Below are 21,916 nucleotides of genomic sequence, written 5' to 3' on the forward strand. Positions count from 1 at the left end.
TGAGTGACAATATATTCAAATAGAGGGCATGGAAAGTGAAGGAGAGTTTTTTTTGGGGGGGGGGTTTCAATGGATGAATATTGCACCTTAATTATTCAGCGCCGTATTGTTAGCTTCTAGCCTGTGATGTCCAAACATGTTTAGAGAGTGCATGTGTGTAAAGGACGATAAATTATGATTTAAATGTGTTTTCAGCATACTTGTGGAACTTTTCCTGTTTATATGTATGAGTTTCCGAAGTTCCATGTTTTTATGTATGTACATATACTCTATGTATGTATGCCAGGATGTTTATGTATGTTATTGCACATGTTCAGTCTCTTCATGGTGTGTTTGGCCTTGATAAAACACATGCGGCTTAATAAAGTCAAAAAAAAGCTACTCTGAGGGCAGAACTAGAACAGAAGTCAGATTCAGATTTTAGCTTTTAAATGACCCTAACCCAATGCCTTTCCAAACGGCAAATCTCCATGAGGTCCCAGTGAAAGGAGCAGAAACTGAGAGGGAAAGGGGAAAGCCGGATCCTGAGGGAAGGAGAGAACAGTGAGATAAGACCTGGCTAAGCCTTGCCGTCGGTAATTACCTCCATACTAATGCTACACCAGGTAAACCCAGCAGGAGCAGGGAAAAAGATGAGGACCGAAGAGGAAAGACTGAAAAAAAGACTGATTGAAGGACAGATTGAAATTTTGACATTATTGGGTAAAAGATTAGGCAAAGACTGACAAGGAAAAGACATGGAGGGGAGGGTAAGATGGAGGGAGATAGAACAGAGGATGAACAAGGGGGAGTGAGAGGATGCAAAGCAGTGGGAGGAGCAGGTACACGGTGACCCAGATCCTCCTCCCAGTAACACAGGGGGAGCTGCTACAGCCAGGCTGCTGTCAGCTGCAGGACCGGAGCAAAGGATCAAGAGATACAGGACATAAATATGAACTAAAGCAGCAGCTACAGCAGGTTTGAAAAACAATCAAGTTGTGGCACATTGTGGGTTTTTGTTAACTACCACATCCTGTTGGGCTTGTATAAGGGCTTACAGATACTCAGTGCTCTCTCTCTCTCTCCCTCTATTCTAATTCAAATTCAAATTCAAATAAGCTTTATTAGCATGACAGATCAGCAACCTACATTGCAAACGCAGTGCAGAAAATTATTAACATTGACAGATGATTAGCAATAAATATGCAATAATATGCAAATATCAACCATCATATCAAATCCAATATGATATAAGGCTCTCTCTCTCTCTCTATCTCATTCTCCTCTTTATTCCTGGGGAGGGAGACGGGAGCACCTTGGTGATTTCTCCCAAAACACAGAGGGACAAATGAGGCCCTGAGTGCCCCGTTAAAAATGAAACAACCCAGCTGAGAGCTCGCATCCCTCAGGATTTGACCTCAACGCAGGTAAATACACAAACACACAGACACACACACACACACACACACACACACACACACACACACACACAGAGATATACCTATACACACACGTTTGGGCATGCAATTATTGTGCTGTGCGACAGCCACAGGGAACTGGGGTGCACCTTCACAGAAGGGAGGGGAGGAGCTCACGTGTCTGTGTGTGTGTGTGTGTGTGTATGTGTGTGTGTGTGCGTGTCAGTGGCCCAGTTACAGCAGAAAGAAAAAATTGCTGCATCCATGACAGGCCTTCTACACAAAGCCGGTCCCACCTGTTCATTTCAAATGCTCCACCTGTGCATGTGTGTGTGTTCATGGATCTGTGTGTCTGTGATCTGTGTGAGCAAACAATCGCTACAGATGTCTTGGTATAAAAGGACACCGTATTACATGGAAATATTTCAAGTTTTCAGCCTTTCACCTTTCATAACTCATAACATACACACACACAAACACACACACACACACACACACACACATAGTGCGCACACTTCACCATGAACTCATCACAGAGTTGCAGGATTCATGGATCATTGCGCCTAGATTTCTATAGCGGGTTGAAAATATGACCGAGCAGCCGGTATGTGAGAATAGTTGGCTACGACTCAATACACTTCAGACTGTTGGAACACTATTTATTTTTTGATGCTTTATAGTTTTTGGCTCAGTGACCATGATGCTAGGGAGAGTCATGGATAGATACAGAAAGAACACACACACTCCTAATTGCACATTCTTAATCCTCAATCAGCGCTTCAAGTTTAAAGCCCCTGAAAACTTGGTTTCTAAACTAATGTGTACCATGTGGAGTTTTTCTGCAAACAAAGGCATGTTTATGTTTGGTATGTCTCCCCGAAAAGCTTTGTGTGTGGGTTTGAGGTGTTTACTTCTTCATATGACAATTGAAAAATCAGTTCTTTGAATATTTTGAATCACACATTGTTTATACCCATGTTTGCTAGGTAGTGCTCGTCTTCTTCTTCTCTGCCACTGTTACCATATTACTTTGTTTCTTTGCACGTTCTCAACACTAGCTGGTCATCCACAAGCGTGAAACCAGCAACTGGAATGTGAATCGTGTCGCCAGCAAGCTCACACATGTACATGTGCGTCTTCATCCGAAACAAGGATTCACTTGTTAAAACATTGCGTGTGTAACGATGACATTAAACATTCCCTACTCAATAATCAAATTTAAAGTATGAAAAAAATGTACTTAGTTATTAGCTATTAAGAGTTTAAAAGAGTACTCCACAGTTTTAGCATTGCAACACTGTCAAACTCGCAAAGGGCAGTTTTTAAAAAATGATCAAAATTGCTGGAGTAGAACCAGAAATATTATCTTTTTTTATTCCACAGTTTCTTCTTCCTTGTTAAAACTCTGGCACCCACATTAGTCGCATTGTAACTCCACATGCATACGGTTGGATATTCATTGTGTTATGCTGATAGCAGCTATTGTACCCTCGAGCTGCTAGCCTCAAGCATAGATGCAGGCTGGCTACAGAGGTCTGGTAAATTCCGTTCCTTCTAACTTCATGCCAACAGATTTTTTTAGTTTCCAAACTTGTAGTCTTCAACTCCAACAAATGTTATTTCAAGGGACATCACTTGAGCCCACAAAAGGCTTTACACAGCTTTTTTTTCACATACGCAGTAGCACTCTCAAAGACCTGTAAAGAGACTTTAATCACAATATGACTTCACATTTTGATTTAAATGTTTCTAAATAATGATTGGCCCAAGGAAATCCGTGGCACCACCTTTTTCCAAGTCCGTCCCACTTTAAACCGGTGAGAAGAGCAAAGAGAAAAACAGAGAATACAGAAAAATGTCAAAGAACAAAAACTGTTCTAACTTTGGGGAGAAAAATGTGTCCTCATGTAGGAACTCATCCTCCATACCAAGAAACTGGTTGTCAAAATAGGTTTTCAGGGCCTTTAAATTAGGCAAAAGTCTAGTCTAGTCATTAGTAAATTAGTTAAATTAGTCATCCAGGCTTACCATTATGTCTCACTATGTAAGAGTTAAATGTTAAAATAGCACTGCTTAGCACAATCATTGAGATGCTGCACATTTCCTGGCCATTTTTACCCGTCCATATGTCACTCATCAATCGCTGCTCAGTCTTATCATAGCTGTCACAGGCTGTCAGGTCCCTGGTGTGTCCTCACATATCTCCACCCCTCCAATATTCCTGCATACTGGTGTATGCAAATGCCCACTTACACTAAGGCACGAGATAATGGAAAGACAAAAACCTTCCAGTAATTCTGCTTTCAGCACAATTGATAGCTCCATTGCTGCTGTTTCTTGCCTAGTGGCATTGGACCAAGGACAGTGTCAGGCATTCGTCTCATGTCTGTGCGTGCGTTCAACTAGTCGGTCGTCTTGCAATTTTCAGTGAGCGTACAATATTTCTAAAGGAGGATAAAAACAACACTCTCCGCCATCAAAACAACAGCAGTGATGCCACTTTCACAGTCTTTATTGTAATCTAGGATGCATCAACACCTGTTAAATATGCGTAGGCTTGATAATACAGTGTATTTAGCGAGACTAAATGTTTGGCACCCAGCTCCTTTTCTTTTAGAAATATAAAATGACTCACATTTCAGTGAACAGGAAAAGAAAGTAGCAGTGGTTTGATAACAGCAGAACAGAGATATTGTAGGTAAACAGGCAAAAGCCAGGCAGACCTTGTCTCCAATCACTAACCATCATAACCACCGCAGAAGGGTGACAGACTTTGTAGCATCTGCTGGCAGGGTGGACTAACGCCAGGGGTGCTGACACTAGGACTGTAACTAACAACAACCAGCACTTAATAACATGCCTTTTATCAGGGGCGACGTATCTGTGGACCACCTGCTGATGGAGCTTTAACTGCCAAAAAGCCCTGAGCATCATGAGTCTGTGCGTTTACATGTATAGAAGGAAATGTTTATGGTTATTTTATAGTTATGTGGCTATGTTTTTAAATAAAATGTCCATAGGAAAGCAACAGCATATCTTTATTTATTTATTTGTGTATGTATGGGAATGTTTGAGATGTATAGGTAGAAGCTCTGGCAGTTCCTCTTCAGTCTGTAAGTGGCTACTATATGGGATGACAACTGTTGCCTTCATGGGGAAATGGATGGATTAATTGAAATTGAGCACTGGTAGGAGAACAGACACGCAAGTGATAAGCACTAAACGCAATCATCAAGGCAAAAATCACACAGGGGCTACTTGTTTTGTGTGTTTTTGCGTGTCGTGCGCTTGTGTGTTTGTGTCAAGCTTTGAGGGAATGTTGACTAATGAAGAAAATAACAATTACCGCTTGATTAATATGTGTGTACCGGCAGCCCAATACCTGTGGATAATCATCAGCCTTGCAAACCATTAGCAAATACACGGTGCTAACACTTTTTTAATGGGGTTGCGTGTGCAGACTGACAATGAAGAGCATGTGTTGCTGTTCGCAGTGCTGAAACAGGCAACTAATGCTCATGCAGGGCTGACCTGAATACGGAGCTGTCCTTAGCAGCGACACTGCAGTAGATCTACACTGGCTTTCTAACGTATTGTATGGTGAGCAAGAAAGCATTGGAATAGCAACAAAAGGAACATAATAGGCAGTGGTTTCAGTGAAAATGCTCAAATTAACCGCGCACAGTGGACAGAAAATGCAGAACACCAAATGTTGCGCATTCAAAAAGCTGTCATTTTGTCTCAATTTCAGTGACAGTTTACAGGTTTAACTGGCATAGCTTCACATCTTGGGGAATATGCGTATTCACTTACTTGCTTACAGCTAGGTGAGAAGATCGGTTTCACTCTTATGTCTGTACGCTAAATATGTAGATGGAGCCGGCAGCCAGTTAGCATAGCTTAGCATAATGACCGGGAGCAGAGGGAATTGACTAGCCTGGCTCTATTCAAAGGTACCAAAGCCTGCACCTACCAGCACCTGTAAAGCTTACTAATTAACACGTCACATCTCCTTTGGTGAATCTGTTAAAAATACAAAGTGTAAAGGGGGGGTTGAGTAGTTATTTCTTGGTTGGCCAAGAAGCAGTCCCAATACTTTCCAAAATGTTGAACTATTCCTTTAACTCTAATATGCCAGCAGGCCCCTCTTTGGTCAGATGCATGGTAGGATAACTTGCATGAAGACATTTACCACAAAACAGTTTATACTGAAAATTAAATCAGGATTCATTTGTCAGGGCTGGTTAAATATCGGTTGTAGAGCATTGTGACCAATTGAATAATATTATTTTTCCCTATGTCTCATAGGCGTCAGCCCCCCGAAAACCTGGATTGGATTAGTGGTATAGAGAATGCATGGATGGAAAGATTATTATTATTAACAATAAGCATACAAGTCACACAAAGTAAGTTCCAACACTGAAAGCAGAGAGCTGTCTATAAGTAAGTTTGCACTCAACTCAGAGTGCTCCAATTGTCAACTGTGAAGATTTATGAGTCACAGAGACAAAGATCTGCAACTTTCTCTCTGACTCTCTCTCCTCTCACTCGTCCTCTTACTCTTTCTATCTTCTCCGGCTGATCATCTCCTCTGAGGTCAGCCAGAGGAGAGGGTGGAGAGGGACAGGTCAAGCACTGTCTGTCCGGGTAACCCCTTGCTACTCATCAATGTGTGTCTGTGAGTCTTTGTGTGTGTGCGTCTCTCACTATGTGTCACCACCACTGAAAGCTATAAGAGAGTCCACTGGTGAGGTTGGACTAGAAGTAAGTGATTGAAAACAGGAACAAATGGATGAGAGGAGGACTGAAGAGGTGGCAGAAGGAGTCCCTCGAAAATTTTGGAGAGCTCTTGGCTGTATGTGTGTGTAAGTGGTGTCTATTGCATATACTGCAGGCCATGAGAGCAAATCAGCAGGGGAGCATGGTAAGAGTCTGGCAAGGCACTTAAAATTTCTAACAAACTTGATTATCCTGAAGAAGAGGGGACTAAGTGGGGCACTGCAGTGAGGACATACACACATACTCAGACAGAGGCCTGCAGTTTTGGATACATTATAAAACAATAATTCCTGGAAAGTCCAGGTGAGTTGAAATTCACTATCTAGCCTTAACTATTTTTATATTTCATTGAAAACTTTAGAAAGAAGAAATAAACTATACAGTGAAAAGTATGTGGACACCCCTGTCTAATACATCTCTGTTGCCCATTAGATTTTTGCATCTATTTACAATTTTCATATACAGGGAATATTGTAGGGATAACATTGGAAGAAAGTTCAGTATATGGAAAACCTGATCCTCATACTTTAAGCCTGGATCTGTTTTTTCACGGTTTGGGCTCAGCCCCTTTGTTCCAATTTCAAGGAAATCTTAAATATAAAGCATACAGTGATATTTCAGAGTGCTTTCAACTTCGGGGCAACAGTTTATGGAAGGCATGACAATGCACCCATGCCCATGCCTTGACCTCAGTCCCATCCAGCGCCTTAGAGATGAACCGAAACACCAATTGTAAACCATGTCTTAATGTCCAACATCAGCGTCTGACCTCACTAATGCTCTTGTAGCTGAATGGGAGGAAATCCATGCAGCCAGGTTAAAAATTCTCGTGGAAAACCTTCCCACAAGAGTGGAAGCATTTATACCACAGAAGCAGATTAATTCCAGGGTTTTGGAATAAAATGCTCTGCAATAACATATGGGTGTAGAGTTTGGGTGTCCACATGTTTTTGGTCATGCAGTGTAGTACATTCGTTGTCCAACAAATGAAAAATTTAATTTATAAGCAGTAAAATAGCTGTCACTACAGCTTTATTCAGTCTGGTATGACCAGTAGCTTATGGCTAATACTAGCTAACTTTATATGGCTGTGTAAAAAATATTACATTTCACCAACTAATGACTAAGTTTTAGCATTTACCATTCTCAACTAAGTGCCAGTTGTTGTCACAATCAAAAGCAGGCTCCCTAAAACAGTATGTTAAAACATGAAGGAAAAGTTGGATTCATCCTAAAGAAGGCACCTTTAATCAACTCAGTACATTCAGGGGCATTTCTTACACAGCCGTATTTGGTCTGGTAGGACCAGTAACGTATGGTGGCTAATGTTAGCTAACTTTAAATAGTTATTTCTGTGTAGAAATGTTAACGTTTGCTGACTTTGTGACTCTTCTCTTCTTGTGCCACTGTGATACTACAATTTAGCATTTACTGTTAATTAGTATTATCAAGTAATTGCCACTTGTGGCCATTATTGCGATCGTTCAGCAAAAGCAGACTAGTTAGAACATTAAGCTGAAACACTTCTGTACTCAGCTCTTAAGCTAACAGAGATATGAAGTCCTTAAAGTGCTCAGAAAAAGTGGATATTTGAACATCTACAATTCCATGACAACTGGGCAAACTCTATCTGCAAATGAAAATCATGTGATATGATTGAAAGCTCCAAAAGCAGCTACTAAATATGGTGAAATTGTTCAAGGTTGAGAATCTTCCCTTTCCCTTTCTTTTCCTCTTCCCAAATGCATCTCAAATAGACACTGCAGATTCTAACTTCATTCTGCAAAACCCACTCTGGCTATGCCTCTGGTTAAGTAATCCCTCTCTCTTACACTTTGTCGGGCAAATCAGTGGGACTTGGCTGTCAGAATATCTGCTGCCAAGTATGGTCAGCCGTGACCACTCAAAAAAAAGGAAGAAAAGGAGGAGAGAGATGAAACACCCACACTGAGTGGTGCACCCAGTTCTGTGAGCAGCTGAACTACTTGCTTGCACACTCTGACTCCACTCCATGCCCCTTCCACCTTACGTATCTAAAAAGACAATAGAGTTTGAAGAGACAAAAATACAGGAGATAGAACCAAAGGAGTCAGATATTGTATCTAGAGTAAAGATGGAGGAAGATGTAGTGCATAGGCCATGGTGGAATACCTTAGAAAAGCAGACAATACTAAGATCTGATACAAGCTTCATTTGTGACTTTCTGTGTATGTATGAAAGGAGACAACAAACACCCCCTCAACACTACACTGATCTGAAACTACCCCTACACTCATCTGAAATTTAACACTGAGGCAGAAAGGAAGGGCTTGATTTCTCATTAATAAAAACGTGTGATACTCGAGTCAACAGGCGTGCTGCAGATCCAGTATCAGTGATCACAGGATCACAGGAACCTTCTTTCTCCTCCTTGTTTGAAGAGGATAGCTTAAAGTTATCCAACCTGCCTCTATCTTTTGTCTCTGATGGCTGCAGAACTGCGCTGGGATCAGTGCTCTTGCACCCTTCTATCGCCACAGCAGCTAAGCCCTCCTACTTCTCAAATGGCATAGGAGCTTTGAAAACAGAGGACAAAGCAAGTGTTTGTATAAAATCTGTGATGTTCCTCCATGTCACTGAGCCCTGCCTCCCCTGGCCGAGCAGGATTTGTGCCGCATTCAGTGTCACAGCCTAGCTGAAGGATTTTATAGAGTGCTCCCATAATACACTTTCTCTCTCCAAAGGGGGGGACATAAATCTGCCTCTGTGTTTTTGTCACCCCCCCCCCTTTCTATTTGCTAATGGGATCCTCAAATGACTATCCTCTTGGGTTTCTTTATCCCTCACACTCAAAAGCAAGGGCTTACACACCCAGCCACACATACAGAAGCCTTATATAGAAACCAAAAATTATAAGACCTGTGTCAATTAATCCAGCAACTTCACAACCAGGCGTCAGACTGAAGCCAAAATCTACAGCTTGTTACTAAGAGGCCTCTTCCAAAGGTCTGTTTACTGACAGAAAAAAATGTACAGTATGTTTATCTAGATATAATAAAGCAGCAAAAAGCTTCCACCAACAACGAGACACACAGTGGGTAGCTGAATTAAAATACACTGTGCTGGTAATGAGCTATCTAAATTCAGAGTTCATATTGCTTGGAATTACACAAAAGCAGGGCTCCGGGGCAGCACTGGCAAAAACTCTATAGCTCTTTCTGCTTCGCTGCCAGAAGACTCTCCCTGTCGAGCAGCGACACAGTCGGTCCTAGGGAAATCGTTTGAGCCACAGCATGTATCTGCGATTGCAATAATTCCTTTGTAAACGACAGCACCTCCTCGCCCATTTTTGCATACTTGGCAGCTGTCAACATGTTGGCTGCACTCTATCACTCTCCCTGCGTGTGCACGGGCAAACCCACGCACACACCTACACACACACGAACACACACACACAGACACACACGCACAAACACACAGAGATGCTAGTGCTTGCACTAGCTCTGATTACTGACAACTTTGAAACACATACTAAAGTAGATAAGACACACATTTAGATACACACACACACACATGCACTCTAAATATGAATGGATGGCTCGAGGGTGACGGTGATTAAAGGAAGTTGCACGTCCAAGCTTTCCTGCAATGAAACGGTGGCTAAACAGAAAATGACAGGGTTAGCAATGCTTCAAAGTTATCTGGAAAACAGCTTTGCATATTGGCGCTACGGAGGTGGATCCTTCGTCATACTTGACATCAATGCATTATTTCAGTTGTCATTTCAAAAACTGAAATGGAAAAACACATACAGGGGCAAGAAACGGAAAATGATTTTGGTTTGTTGCTTCTTATGGGTTCTGCTTCCTGCCAAATTTGACAGGGAACAGGAAAGGCAGCGAGAGTCAGTGTAGCAACAGATAGCAGATAGACAGATCACGGAAACACTTTTATTTTCTCCTGGATTTAACTGCACCGTACAGTGGCCCTGGGGAATCAATTAGAACCATGGTGTGCTTGGTTTTTCCACCCCCACTGACTTGGCAGTAATTTGTTTACTTCACAGCCAAGCTCTGGATACAAAAAAATAATAAATCATTCCTTACAATGCAGCTATCCTGTTATTTCCTGCTGTATTACATTTATGAATGTATTACTATATGAACATTTATTAACAATTATATATATGAACAGGTTAATACACAACATCCTCAAACAGGTAATAAACAGCCTCTGCAAGAATTTGCAAGCACACAGATCCTTGAGAACAGCACATGTTAGTCATCCCACTGTTTCTTGCAAGTAAATCCTATTAAAATGAAACTCCAGTGACCTCTGGGCCAGGTCAAAGCCTGCTGCAGGTCTATCAGCATATGTGCTCCTTCCACACACGATAAAGATTGCAGGTGCAGCCAGCCAACCAGCAGGGAGTCTCTTTATGTGTCTGGTGGTAAGGAGGATGAACAGTGTATTACACTTGTGCCGTCTCTTGGCTGCCAGACAAAACTGACAGGTGTCACCTTGTTATTTGGCTGTGTATAGGCCAGCCTCGGTCTACAGGGAGTCGATTAGCACAAACCTGTTGCCGCATTTACCCGCTTACCTACGGGACATGCTAGGCGCATTCGAGAGCGGACCGGTCCCGCTGCAATGGTGACACTGGTAGACCTAAAATTAGCTCAGTGTTGACGCAAAAATGAACAGTATGGCACACATTTATGACATCTGGATGTCATTATCATATATCTGTTGCTTTGGGGATTATTTGTCATTTGTTTTGGAATTTTAAGGAGCTAATGCAGCTGTTAATTAAATTAGCCTATTGATAAATCTCACTAAATTTACATATGTAAATAATGCAGACGTTTTCAGATGGCTTCATCAAAGAGTGGGTGAATTTGTGAAAGCTTTTATTCTGTAAAAACAAAGCCTGCAGCAGCTGAACTTTTACTGCCGTGCTAACAGGTATGAACCTGAAAATATGCCCACAATCTGAAAGCTGTTGCCTGTAGAGGACGTCTGCATCCACAGCTACTTCAGTGGTTGTAGATTTGTTTCTCAAAGATATGATCATCTTCCTCCTCCTTTTTTTTTTGTTTTTTTTGTTTTTTTCATGCTTTGGGAGTTATTTGCTCATGGTTTCAAATTGGGACTTTTGTCCTCAAGTGAGTTGTGTGAATTCTGTTTAAAGTGGGTGTTCTAGTTATGGGCCTCATGTGTACAAATAACACCATAGCTTTTAATGATATTTTGCCCATTTCCAATTCCAAACACGCTGAAAGGTACTGGAAGATCTCAAATGCTACTTCAAGTCAGGTTTTGACACAAAAAGGACCTCACAGATTACCTGCTACACTTTCCTCCCACCTACCTTTACCCATCAGTCACAAATAGACCTTAACAGTGAAGACCCACAGTCTCACAACATCTAACCATGTATAGGTGTTTTGCCTACATCCAGCCCCTGATAAAAAAAATATTAGTGATTGTTGCAACAAATGTGAAGGGGATAGTGCACTAAAACAAAACTACGAGTCCATCATGAAATTAACCCAAAAAAATAGGCTATAATAAGGTCACAGTAAGCTCGGTGTTCAGCACCACAGACACACAAGTCTCCATGGAACTGCTGTAGGGATGCCAGGTAAAATAAAACAAATACACTCAAGCGCAATTAGGGGCTGTACAGTTACAGTAATTAAATGCCCAATCTCCACAAGTCCAAGAGGAGCACTGCAGGAAAATGATCGTTTTCTAGATGAAGAACATCAGACACACAGACCCAGCCTTAGGTGGACACATCTACCTATGATGAAGCCGTAGCGCACTCGCAGAAGCGCACCGCACAAAGCAAGTTGCCCTTCACCTACGTACCTCTGATGTGAGCGGCGCTCAACCCCAGAGCCACCAGAGCCAGCACGCCGGCTATTCTCAGCATCTTCTCGGCGGAGATTGAGCCCGGGGAAGGAGCGGGACTACGGCGACCTCTTTCCTCTTCTCTCCTCCTCTCTCTTTCTCTGTCTTTCTTTCTCCTTCTTCTTGTCCGCCCTCTTTCCTCTTACTCAGCGCCTCGGGTTCTCTCCTACCTCTTCAAGCAGAGTGTGGAAACAGTTCACTGGTATGTGGGACAAGGCAGGCGGCGTGGAGTAGAAGGACACCGGGTACCCGCACCGCACAGCACAGCACCGCGCGCGTCGCACCCGAAGCTTGTGTGGACGGTCGAGGCAGCAGCCAAAGTGGTTGTTCTGCTGAGACGGGACCAAAGAGCAGCGCACCCCGGGACCAGACCAAGCGACGTCACAGGGAGGAGAGAGATGGATTCAGGCGCTTCTTTTTCTTTTTTTTTATCTCCCTCTTCCTCTCTCTCCCTCTCTCTCTGTCTGTCTCTCTCTCCCTCATCCTCCGCCCTTCCCTCTCTCCTCCTCCCGTCTCCTATCCGTGGAGCATCCCAGCCCACTCCAACTCACCGGGAGCCTGCCACGCTGGAGAGGGATCCATCCTGAAAACAGTACTTTGAAAAGCATTGGCCACCTTGTTTTATTGTGACTGACTCCATTAACAAGTCCCTAAATAAAGAACATATGTAATATTAAATGCCTAAAGAGAGCCTTACTGGTGCCAATAAAAGCTTATAATACCATTAGAGTTAAATATCACTACCAATTATAAAATCACTAAAGAACAATAAGTGCATACAGTAATGCTATAATTATGATGCAGGAGAAAAATGCCATACAGTTAAATTATGTACACTCATAATGAGTACCACAGACATACATACATACACATAAAGACAAGAGTATTTTTCGTTGCTTGCCTCAGGATTTGATTAATTGTGCTAACATATCATCGTTATGAAACTGTTTTAATATGTCATGCAGGCTACAACAGAAATATGTTAAACTAAGACTTGCATATAACTGAAATGCTAAGACATTTACCCTGGCATCTCTCTATCGTAGAGAAAGTCTCTGCAATGCCTCTTAAATTTCAGATATTGTCACTGCTCTCTGAAAGATGCAATAAAATTAAAAATCCCTGAGCGACATGGCTCATTTTGTTAGAGAGAACGTTGCCGTTTCCCGTGTTTCACTGGGAAAAAAAAAAAATCCTCATTTCATTCTTTCAGTTTGTCTGTAAGGTGTGTGTGGGCGTGTGTTACTGGCATGCATGTGAGCGTGTGCGTGTGTATTTGTTGGTCCTGGGCAGTAGGATTAATAATAACTTTTTCAATTTTCCTGAGGAGCCTATCTCAAAGGAACTTTTCTCTTGGACCATCTCTGCTGGTTAAGGATTATTCTGGGAAGCAGAGAAAATATTGCAAGCGTTATCTAGAGGGAGAAAAATAATAATACAAACAGATGACAATGCACAGATTTGAATCCACACCATCAAGTGATGAAATTAAATCTGGTCCCTCTTTTCACTGGGAAATGACCTAAGTGGTGTATAGCCAACAAAAAGGCTTTCCTGGGCTTGTGTACAAAAGAGCAACAGTGAAAACGAGCTGTGGTTCTCAAACTGAGGCGCTGTGACCCTCACGGGGCCTAAGCAACATGACAATTTTTTTTTTGACTTTATAGTTATAGCATAATTTAGTGATTATCATACTATTACATTAATATTACCAAAAACACTACCACAAAAGCGATGAAAATATAGGTCCCTTTTAATATCTTGTTCGCTATAATATCAAATGTTGCTTTTCCATAGCTTAGGAACATTTAGGACATACAATATAAACTAATATATTCCTCAAGGTTTTACAGCTGAGCCACAGATCTTCTAAAAATTACTGCCATTAATCAGTTCAAACAAATATGGTAACACAGAAAAGCTTTGCACAAAATAACTAATCTTAATCTAGCAAGGCAAATCGCCTGGGGGCTCAGCAGCCCAGGTTATTTTCTGAGTTTAATAGGACTTTCTATATCGGTGACTGGACTGCATCAGGCAAAATACTTTCATTTTTTCATAAAGGCTATTTTCAAAGTTACAACCTGCTGCAAATGGCCAATTTTGTTAGAATTCAGTCTCCGCGCTCTAGGTTTTCGATGTTTTTTTCATTATAGACACACATTATGCCCACTAGGCTACGGTACCCGCCACCCGGGGAATAGTGAACTGCAAGCTATGATACTAATGTGATATCACACTGTGTCCGTCTGTCTGCTCAGAGTCCAGAGGAAAAAAACAAAAAACTTTCTCTCGTACTGTGTGTATTAGACAATCTAACCTGGCTGAGTAGTTTAATGTGCAATTTTGTTTGTGTCCTGTAAGTATTTCAATTTTTGGAGAGATTAATGTCACACATTATAGGAGGCCATTTGTCGTGTAGGTTGCTAAGTGATGATGAAAACAATAACAAGAAGATGGGGATATTAGTTTCAAATTGATGATTACAGTGTAGGGTAATAAATAAAGAGTAAAGAAGTAAAGCATCAACTAGAATTTCAATAAGATGTTTTTCAAAGCACCGCTGCCTGCAGAGAACACAGCTTTCTTTGGTGGTGAGGAACAAGAATGCTCTAAGGTTGTCCAAACCATGGAAGACCTAAAAATCTCATACAGTGCATTGTCCGCTCCTAAAACAGCATAAACAATCACAATGACCTGCAGCACTGCAATTAGATCAACTTTGTGAAGAAACTCTGATCATAAATTCATTGGACTGCAATGAGGTACCATAGATGTAATAGCTTTGTTTCGTATTGATTTAGGTTCTTGGGCCAAATCTCAAGGCTGGCCTGGGCTCACTCCACATCCATTTATGATCCGCTGCTGCGGAGCACTGTGGTGCTAATGAGTCGCCCTCAGTGCACCTTAGGTGACATTTCACAAAGTGGAACATGCAGTGTAGAAGCTTTGGTCACTAAAGCGGACTTACAGTCTGCAATCATCTCATGTTAGCAACATTTCAGGCACTTTACAGAGATTTATGAGTTATAGATAGGAGATAGCAGCATCGGTGAATCCAGAATACTATATAATTGACAATGCAAGTAGGTATTGTGAATGGTCAAACTAGTGCTGGGACACAATGTGCCGGGATACAATGTGGTTGTCCATGCAATATAACAATACCTAACATAATATAATGTTAATGTTCCTGTCTTGTCACTGAGGAGCAAGAATATGATATACAGGGAAGATTGAAAGTACATTTTCTACATTTACATTTCATCTGAGTAATATACAGCCATGAATGCTTTTGCACAAACACACACCGTTTTTTTATTTTTATTTATTTATTTTTTTCAGCTAAGAAGGCCTGGGTGGAGATCCCTCTGTGCACAGCAAGTGTGACAGATAGAAAAGCACGCTCATGCATCTTAATTTGATCATTTACTGAACACATGGAGAGAATAGAAAAGCCATCTTCCTTCATTGCTGAAACCAATGGTCCATTGTGTTGTTATCTGGTGTATAATCATAGAGAAGTGAATGCCTTATATGTACATTTCTTACACCAGGGTCCATTTGAATGTTTGAACATTAGCTTGTGGGGAATGTGTTTAGACATTTACATTAGAATCTAATGTTTTTTCTCCCAAGCAATAAATTTCAACTTGAGATTGTAGAGCAGGTCCAAGCCAGATGGCTCCCTGCTGTTGTTGCTGTCAGTCTCATTCCTGTCAGATGCTGCTCCTGGACACAAAACAGCTCATCTTCCATCTTGTGCCTTTGGACAATCAACCAGCGCCTTCCTTCTCCTCTTATCTGTCCCTCAGCTGAGAGGTCATTTTGAATCAAGCGATCACTCTGCTGTGTTAATGTTTGTCCCATCTTTCATCCCATATCTCCTCTTTCACCCTTCCTTTGTTTCTCCCGATGCCTCCGTCTTCTCCTCAGCTCTATACATGGCCTAATCACTCTACTGTGACCACAGTCAGATCTCTCTATCCACCCCTCTCCTCCCATGCTCTCCTGTTAGTGTGTTTGACAGAGTGCAGTGCCTCCACATGCTCCCACTGACAGCTGGCTCCGGCTGGAGGAGGAGAGGAGGATGGATAGTGGAGGCAGGGGAGGGGAGGGATGAGAGGAGGTAGAGAGAGGCAAAGAGATAGACCATCATCCCCCTGGTGTTTCCCCGCGGCTCTTTCTGAGGAAGTGTCGGTGGCGCTGCTTTGATGCCGCCTACATCATGCAGAGGTCTGAAGCTGCAAAAATGCCTTCCGGCCTCGTTTTGCTGCGCCTCACTGGCAGGAAGTGGGCCAGAAGTTGTCATCTGCTCAAAGTCTCTCACATCTCTCAATCCCATTACTGAAAATTGCAAAACTGAAAAAGTAAAAAAAGAAAATATTACTTCCTCTCCAGTCTGACAATAAAAATTTCAGAACTTCTCTTTTTGTTTCACCCAACCTAACTTTTGCTCCCTGCTTCCTCGCTTCTTCTCGTTTCCACTGAAACATTAAAGGATCGTACCAGTGTTTTGGAAGTATTAGCCTCTTTATTACAAATAAAATAAACAGCACATTAGTTCTAAACAGAGAGCAAAGCATGCAGATTTGTTTTACAAATTTAAATGTATATGTTTGTCTACCCTTCCAGACACCCATTAGCTTCCATTCAACCCAATTTTTACTGTGAAAAAAAAAATTTTTTGTCAGAAATATTGTTATGAGGTTATGTAATGCAGACTTCTAATTAAAAGTTCACAGTAACTATTAATAGACTTGCTGTTCACTTATATGAGTTAGTTTGACTTTCTTGGCAAGAGATGAGAAGACCCGTACCACTCACATCTGTACACTAAATATGGAACTACAGCCAGCAGCCTGTAAGCGCTCAAAACAAGAAAAAGACTCAAAACAAGGAGAAACAGCTAGCCTGGCTCTCACATCATCATGAACAAACAAGATATAACATGTCAGCTAGTCAGCTATAACTGGCACTTGTAGGTGGCTACTTGCTTGCTGCTGGCCCCAACTATGTATTTACTGTATAGGCCTGGGAGTGGTTTCAGTCTTATCTAACACTCAGCAAGAAAGTGACTAAGCCTATGTCATGAGATGTTACAGTTTTTCTCTGGGGGGCAATAAAATAAAAATAAATATGCACTGTCATAGCTGCTACCAATGCCTACGATAGTGTGCAGGTAGTTCATTAGAACAGGATTTAAGCATTGTCATGACAGCCGCTCAAAACAGATTTAAATGGATTTGTATGTTTTCACTTGCAGTGGGGGCTTGTGGCATCATCAGCCTAATTGACGCAACTGAGTAATCAGCTTTACATCCAGTACTCATTAGCAGTTGTTTCCTGACACTTCCACCTGCCTCAGTCCAGCTTTGCTGTAATTCTCCTCCTACAGATTTTAAAGTTGTCATTAGACTGTATGTCTGCGGGTTTTGGTCAATCACCCAGGTCGTACACTGTCTACAAAAGTTGGAATCCAAAACACATCCTGGAGTTCTGATTGAAAATGTTTCACTATTCATTCCTTTTGCCTTTGGGATGAGCGGCAAAACATTTTCAATCAAAACTGCAGTCCAGTGATTGGGATTCAACCCTCTATAGATGTTGTTTTAATATGAATTTTCACTGCACCCTTGTGTCATATTGAAAACAATGCTACACTTGTTTGGGCTGAGCGGCTTCCTGCACATTTCTGTCTGCTCAAATGATCTCTGGCTTCTCTCAAGGCCTTAGATGCTGGAGGATTGTTGTTCCTCTGCTCTTTGGTGTCTCCGCTGTCCATTCAGTAGCTCAGCATCTGTTTCTGTCCCTTTTTTCTCTTTGCTCTGTTTTTGGCTCTTTGTGCTGCCTCACTCTCCACAGTCACCAAAGCTGCTGCTGTCTTTGAATAGCAGTCCTCTGGTCCAATGCTTGGCTGCACCACAGCAGGCTTGTTTGTGGGTCTTGGCAGAAATGCTAGCAGACCTGAATGTACCTGCTTACAGTGTTTTTTTGTAGTGTATCTATGTGAATTTTAATTTTTAAATGTGTCTGTGTGAGCACGCGCATGTGCGCACACGTGTGTGCGTGCTAGGGAAAGGACAAAAAAGAAAAAGAGAGAGAACGAGAGAAAGAGAGAGATGCACACAGAATATGTGTGTAATTCCTGCTTTTACCTTGGGAATGGAGGCTCATCTGACTGTGACTGGCCGTAGTAAACACATTCATGCCAAAGTCAGACCCTCATGTCCTTCCACCTCTGTCAGTCGACAGACGTCAGTCACTTAGAGACGGAGAGCTCTAAACAAACATTAGCCTGACCTGGTTACACACATGCTCAAGGAAAAACACACACACATAAATAAAAGGTCATTCAGTGACATTCATATCAAATCGGAACACATACAGACATGGATGGAAAGCTATACGAACACTGTTTTGTTCCAAACCTCAGACATTTTTCAGCTACCACTAATCAAGCCAATTTGTACCACGTACGAAAACAATCCACTCCATGCTGAAGAAAAGCTCACACACACAAACTGTTTGGCTTAATGGCGAAAGCACATCTACAATTAATTTAACTTTATGGCCTTAGCAGAGTAAAGATGAGACTGAACAAACAGTGACTGCCGTACTATGGTGTATTATGGTTAAAATGTATGAATGTATGAAGAACTGGGTGTTTTTCAGTTCAGCCTCTCAGTATTCAACTTCCTCAGTAGACGGCACTGGTGAAGGTCACATTAAAGATATATGGAGCTGCCTGAGGAAGGAAACCACCTCCATGCAGGTCTCCATTGTATGAAGGGTCATGATATAGCAAGATCTGGCCAGCAGCAGCACTATGGATTTAGAAGGCACAGCATTATATACAAAAAAATGACTATCTTCTATAATGTCACTCACTGATGGAAACTCACGTGTATGGAGATTGGCACAGTGAAAGCTCAGATAGCACAGTTAGAGGGTTGTGGGGTGAAATGTTAACTACCTGAACTCGTTGCACAGGATGAACCTATCTACATGTGATTTCTGTGGTTCAGTCTGTGGGTTTTGTTACATCCTTGGCCTAGTTAGGAAACACGGGGCAAAAAAGGGAAGTGTTGTACGTGTGTGAGGGAGGTGTTGACGGAAGTGTTATGCTGTTTTGTTTCCAAGTACAGACACTCAAGTAGTGAGCTTAGCTGATTTAGAGTGCCCTAAATGTCAGCATCAAATCCCCACAGTCTTCTGTGACATTACATCTGGATTGTTTCAAATCTATATCCTTTTTGGATCAATCTGCTACAGGCGTATACAGATGCCCCTCCATTTGGCAAAGCTTATAGGACTTGAGTGCTGCTGGCTCCTGAACTGAGACACTGACAAAAAGCACAACAGCCTCAGCTGCATCACAGGATTTATAACCGAAGACACACACAAGTCAGTGCCAAATGATGTTAAAAGCAATCAAAAAAAGCGCTAACAAGGATGAACGAGGATTATGTCTTATCCCTAAACTGAGAGTTGACTATAAGCATTTTTTGATGCCACCAATATATAGGTGGCAACAGTTTTACATTACCGGGAACGGGACAGTCAGAAGACGCCCAACATGTGTGGATGTCAACTGAGATGGGGAACAGAGATAGAGGGCCAACAATTGAAGATCATCTGTCCAGTTCATAAGTCATGAACAATTTACTCTTGTGCACTGGAATATAAATGGATGGATGGACATGATCTATGAACTTGGGCTCTGGATTTTACTGAGCTTCAAATGGACTTCATTCCTCTTAATGCAACGCATTTAACCAGGCTAAATACGATTGATATAGATGGATACATTTGGTTTGGTTATGACAGGAAAAGTCACATTAAGGCTCCAAAAGGGTCGGGGGTGTGGGAGTCTTGGTAAAAAAAGGAAGGTTTAGGTCATAAAGGGTTTTCTTCATCGATAAATCTATCGATGGCATGTTTGTTTAACAGGTTAAGCATCTGGTGTCAGGGAATTGCTTCATAATTTTCTCCTGCTATCTTCTCCCCAAGGATCAGTATCAGCTCTTATGGGTTGTATAATCACCTATTAGTTCAGATTTCTAATTTGTTAGAAGCTGATGCTGTTTATGTTTGTGGAGATCTGAACAGTCGAATAGGGCATTTGGAAGACTGTATTAGTGATACTGATATGAATCTTCCACCTAGAGTCGGCTTGGATAAGGCCGTAAATAAACATAGTGAAATGTTGGTAGACTCTAAATGTTGTGTTCTGAATGGATGGTTATCTGGGCATGATCACATTACCTCAATATCTGCAAAAGGGGAAGCTGTTGTAGATTATATAATCACACCTGGCAATTGTTTAAATACTTGTATTGAGTTCATCCACAGCCACAGTTCTAACCGTCTAATTCAGAGTGGGAACATTAGTTGTCTCAGCCTGCTTGGTGATCGGTGTGAATACCTGATCACACTATGTTGGTCTTGACCTGCTGATGATTATAGGGTTTCAGATAATGCTCAACTTAGACAGTATCCACAGACAAATATTAGAAATGTTTCTCCTTGCCGCCTTTCCTCCAGTGAATGACAAATTGTGCTCATTGAACTCTTAGATAAACTCATTCAATTACAACATCAAAAGGAAATGTGAATATTGTAAATATATTTGATTGTGACTGAAGTTTATAGAAGCGCACAAACCACCAGGATTTCAAGGAAACAGAAACCTTATTGGAATGGACAGCTGAAATTGATGTGGGAGGAAATGAGGATGGCTGAGAAAAAAAATTCCAAAGCGTGATGGTAACGATAGGAGGAAGCAACAGTTTAAAAAAATGAATTTAAGGCTAGACAACAGAATTTTGACAGAAAAATGCAGGCTTGTGAAACAAAAAGTGAGAGGGGCAAGCATTAAAAATACAGCATCTGCAAATCGATTACCCCAAGTTGTTTTGGAATATGATAAATAATCTGGACCTCAAACCCGTCCATCCCAATGGAGCTGGTGTTAGCAAACGGATCCTCTTTCTTTGCTATTGACTGTGTTCCGAAAAAATGGGAAACAGATTTTGACTTTTTATTTTCTGGAAGTAAATACCCAGCTGAGTGGGATAACTGTTTTTCTTGCAAGGATAGTTGATCTTAAAAATATTATGGCGGCTATTATGCAGCAGGATTCTTATTCCTTCAATCAGTACTTAAACGCTAATATAACTGAAGAGGAAGTTAAAAGGTCAACTGAGGGACTGAGAAAAGCAACTGGTAATTGATGATCTGCCCAATGGACTATTGAAACACCCCGGTTTATTTCCAATTTTAAGTAATCTCTCTATTTGTTTTGAATATAGCTTGGTTTTACTCTGTTTGGCTCAAATCGATAATAAAAACCAATAACCAAGTTCCAAAATAATGGTCCTAGAGTTCCTCTGAATTATAGGGGGATGAGTTTTCTCAATTGTGTTTATAAACTCTACTCTAGCATTCTTAAAGAGCCACTCTATCGTAATTTGGAAACATTTGTCTAGTGGTAGACAAACAAAGTGGCTTTCGAAAGAATAGAGCTTGCATTGACCACATATTTTCTTTATCTACTATAGTTCATGCAAGAGTACAAGAAGGGAAGCCTACTTTTATTTGTTTTAAAGATTAATAATACGTTTAAAGTTCTTATCAAACTCCAGCTGCATGTGTCAAGGTCAATGACCATAGATGCGGTTGGTTACCAACCCCATTTGGTGCAATACAGGAGGCGAGCTCTCTCCCACGCTGCTTGCCAACAATATAAACAATCTAGTCATAGAAATTAAGCAAGCAGTTTTTGGCGTCAGATTGAGTGATTTTACAGTTGACACTCTTCTATACGCAGATGATATAGTCCC

General features: G+C 41.5%; 1 protein-coding gene across 1 annotated transcript in view; it reads right to left on the bottom strand.

Annotated features, from left to right (window-relative positions):
* The window catches only part of LOC120792060 (calsyntenin-2-like), a 252,906-nt gene extending 240,624 nt beyond the window's left edge, over nt 1-12,282 (bottom strand). Inside the window, exon 1 of the mRNA XM_040131067.1 lies at nt 12,030-12,282. Within this exon, the coding sequence (XP_039987001.1) occupies nt 12,030-12,093 (64 nt within the window). The 5' untranslated portion in view covers nt 12,094-12,282. The remainder of the gene's footprint in view (nt 1-12,029) is intronic.
* Between the last annotated feature and the right edge of the window lie 9,634 nt (nt 12,283-21,916).

The sequence above is a fragment of the Xiphias gladius genome, chromosome 7, assembly GCF_016859285.1.
Source record: "Xiphias gladius isolate SHS-SW01 ecotype Sanya breed wild chromosome 7, ASM1685928v1, whole genome shotgun sequence".
NCBI classification, from domain to species: Eukaryota; Metazoa; Chordata; class Actinopteri; order Istiophoriformes; family Xiphiidae; genus Xiphias; species Xiphias gladius.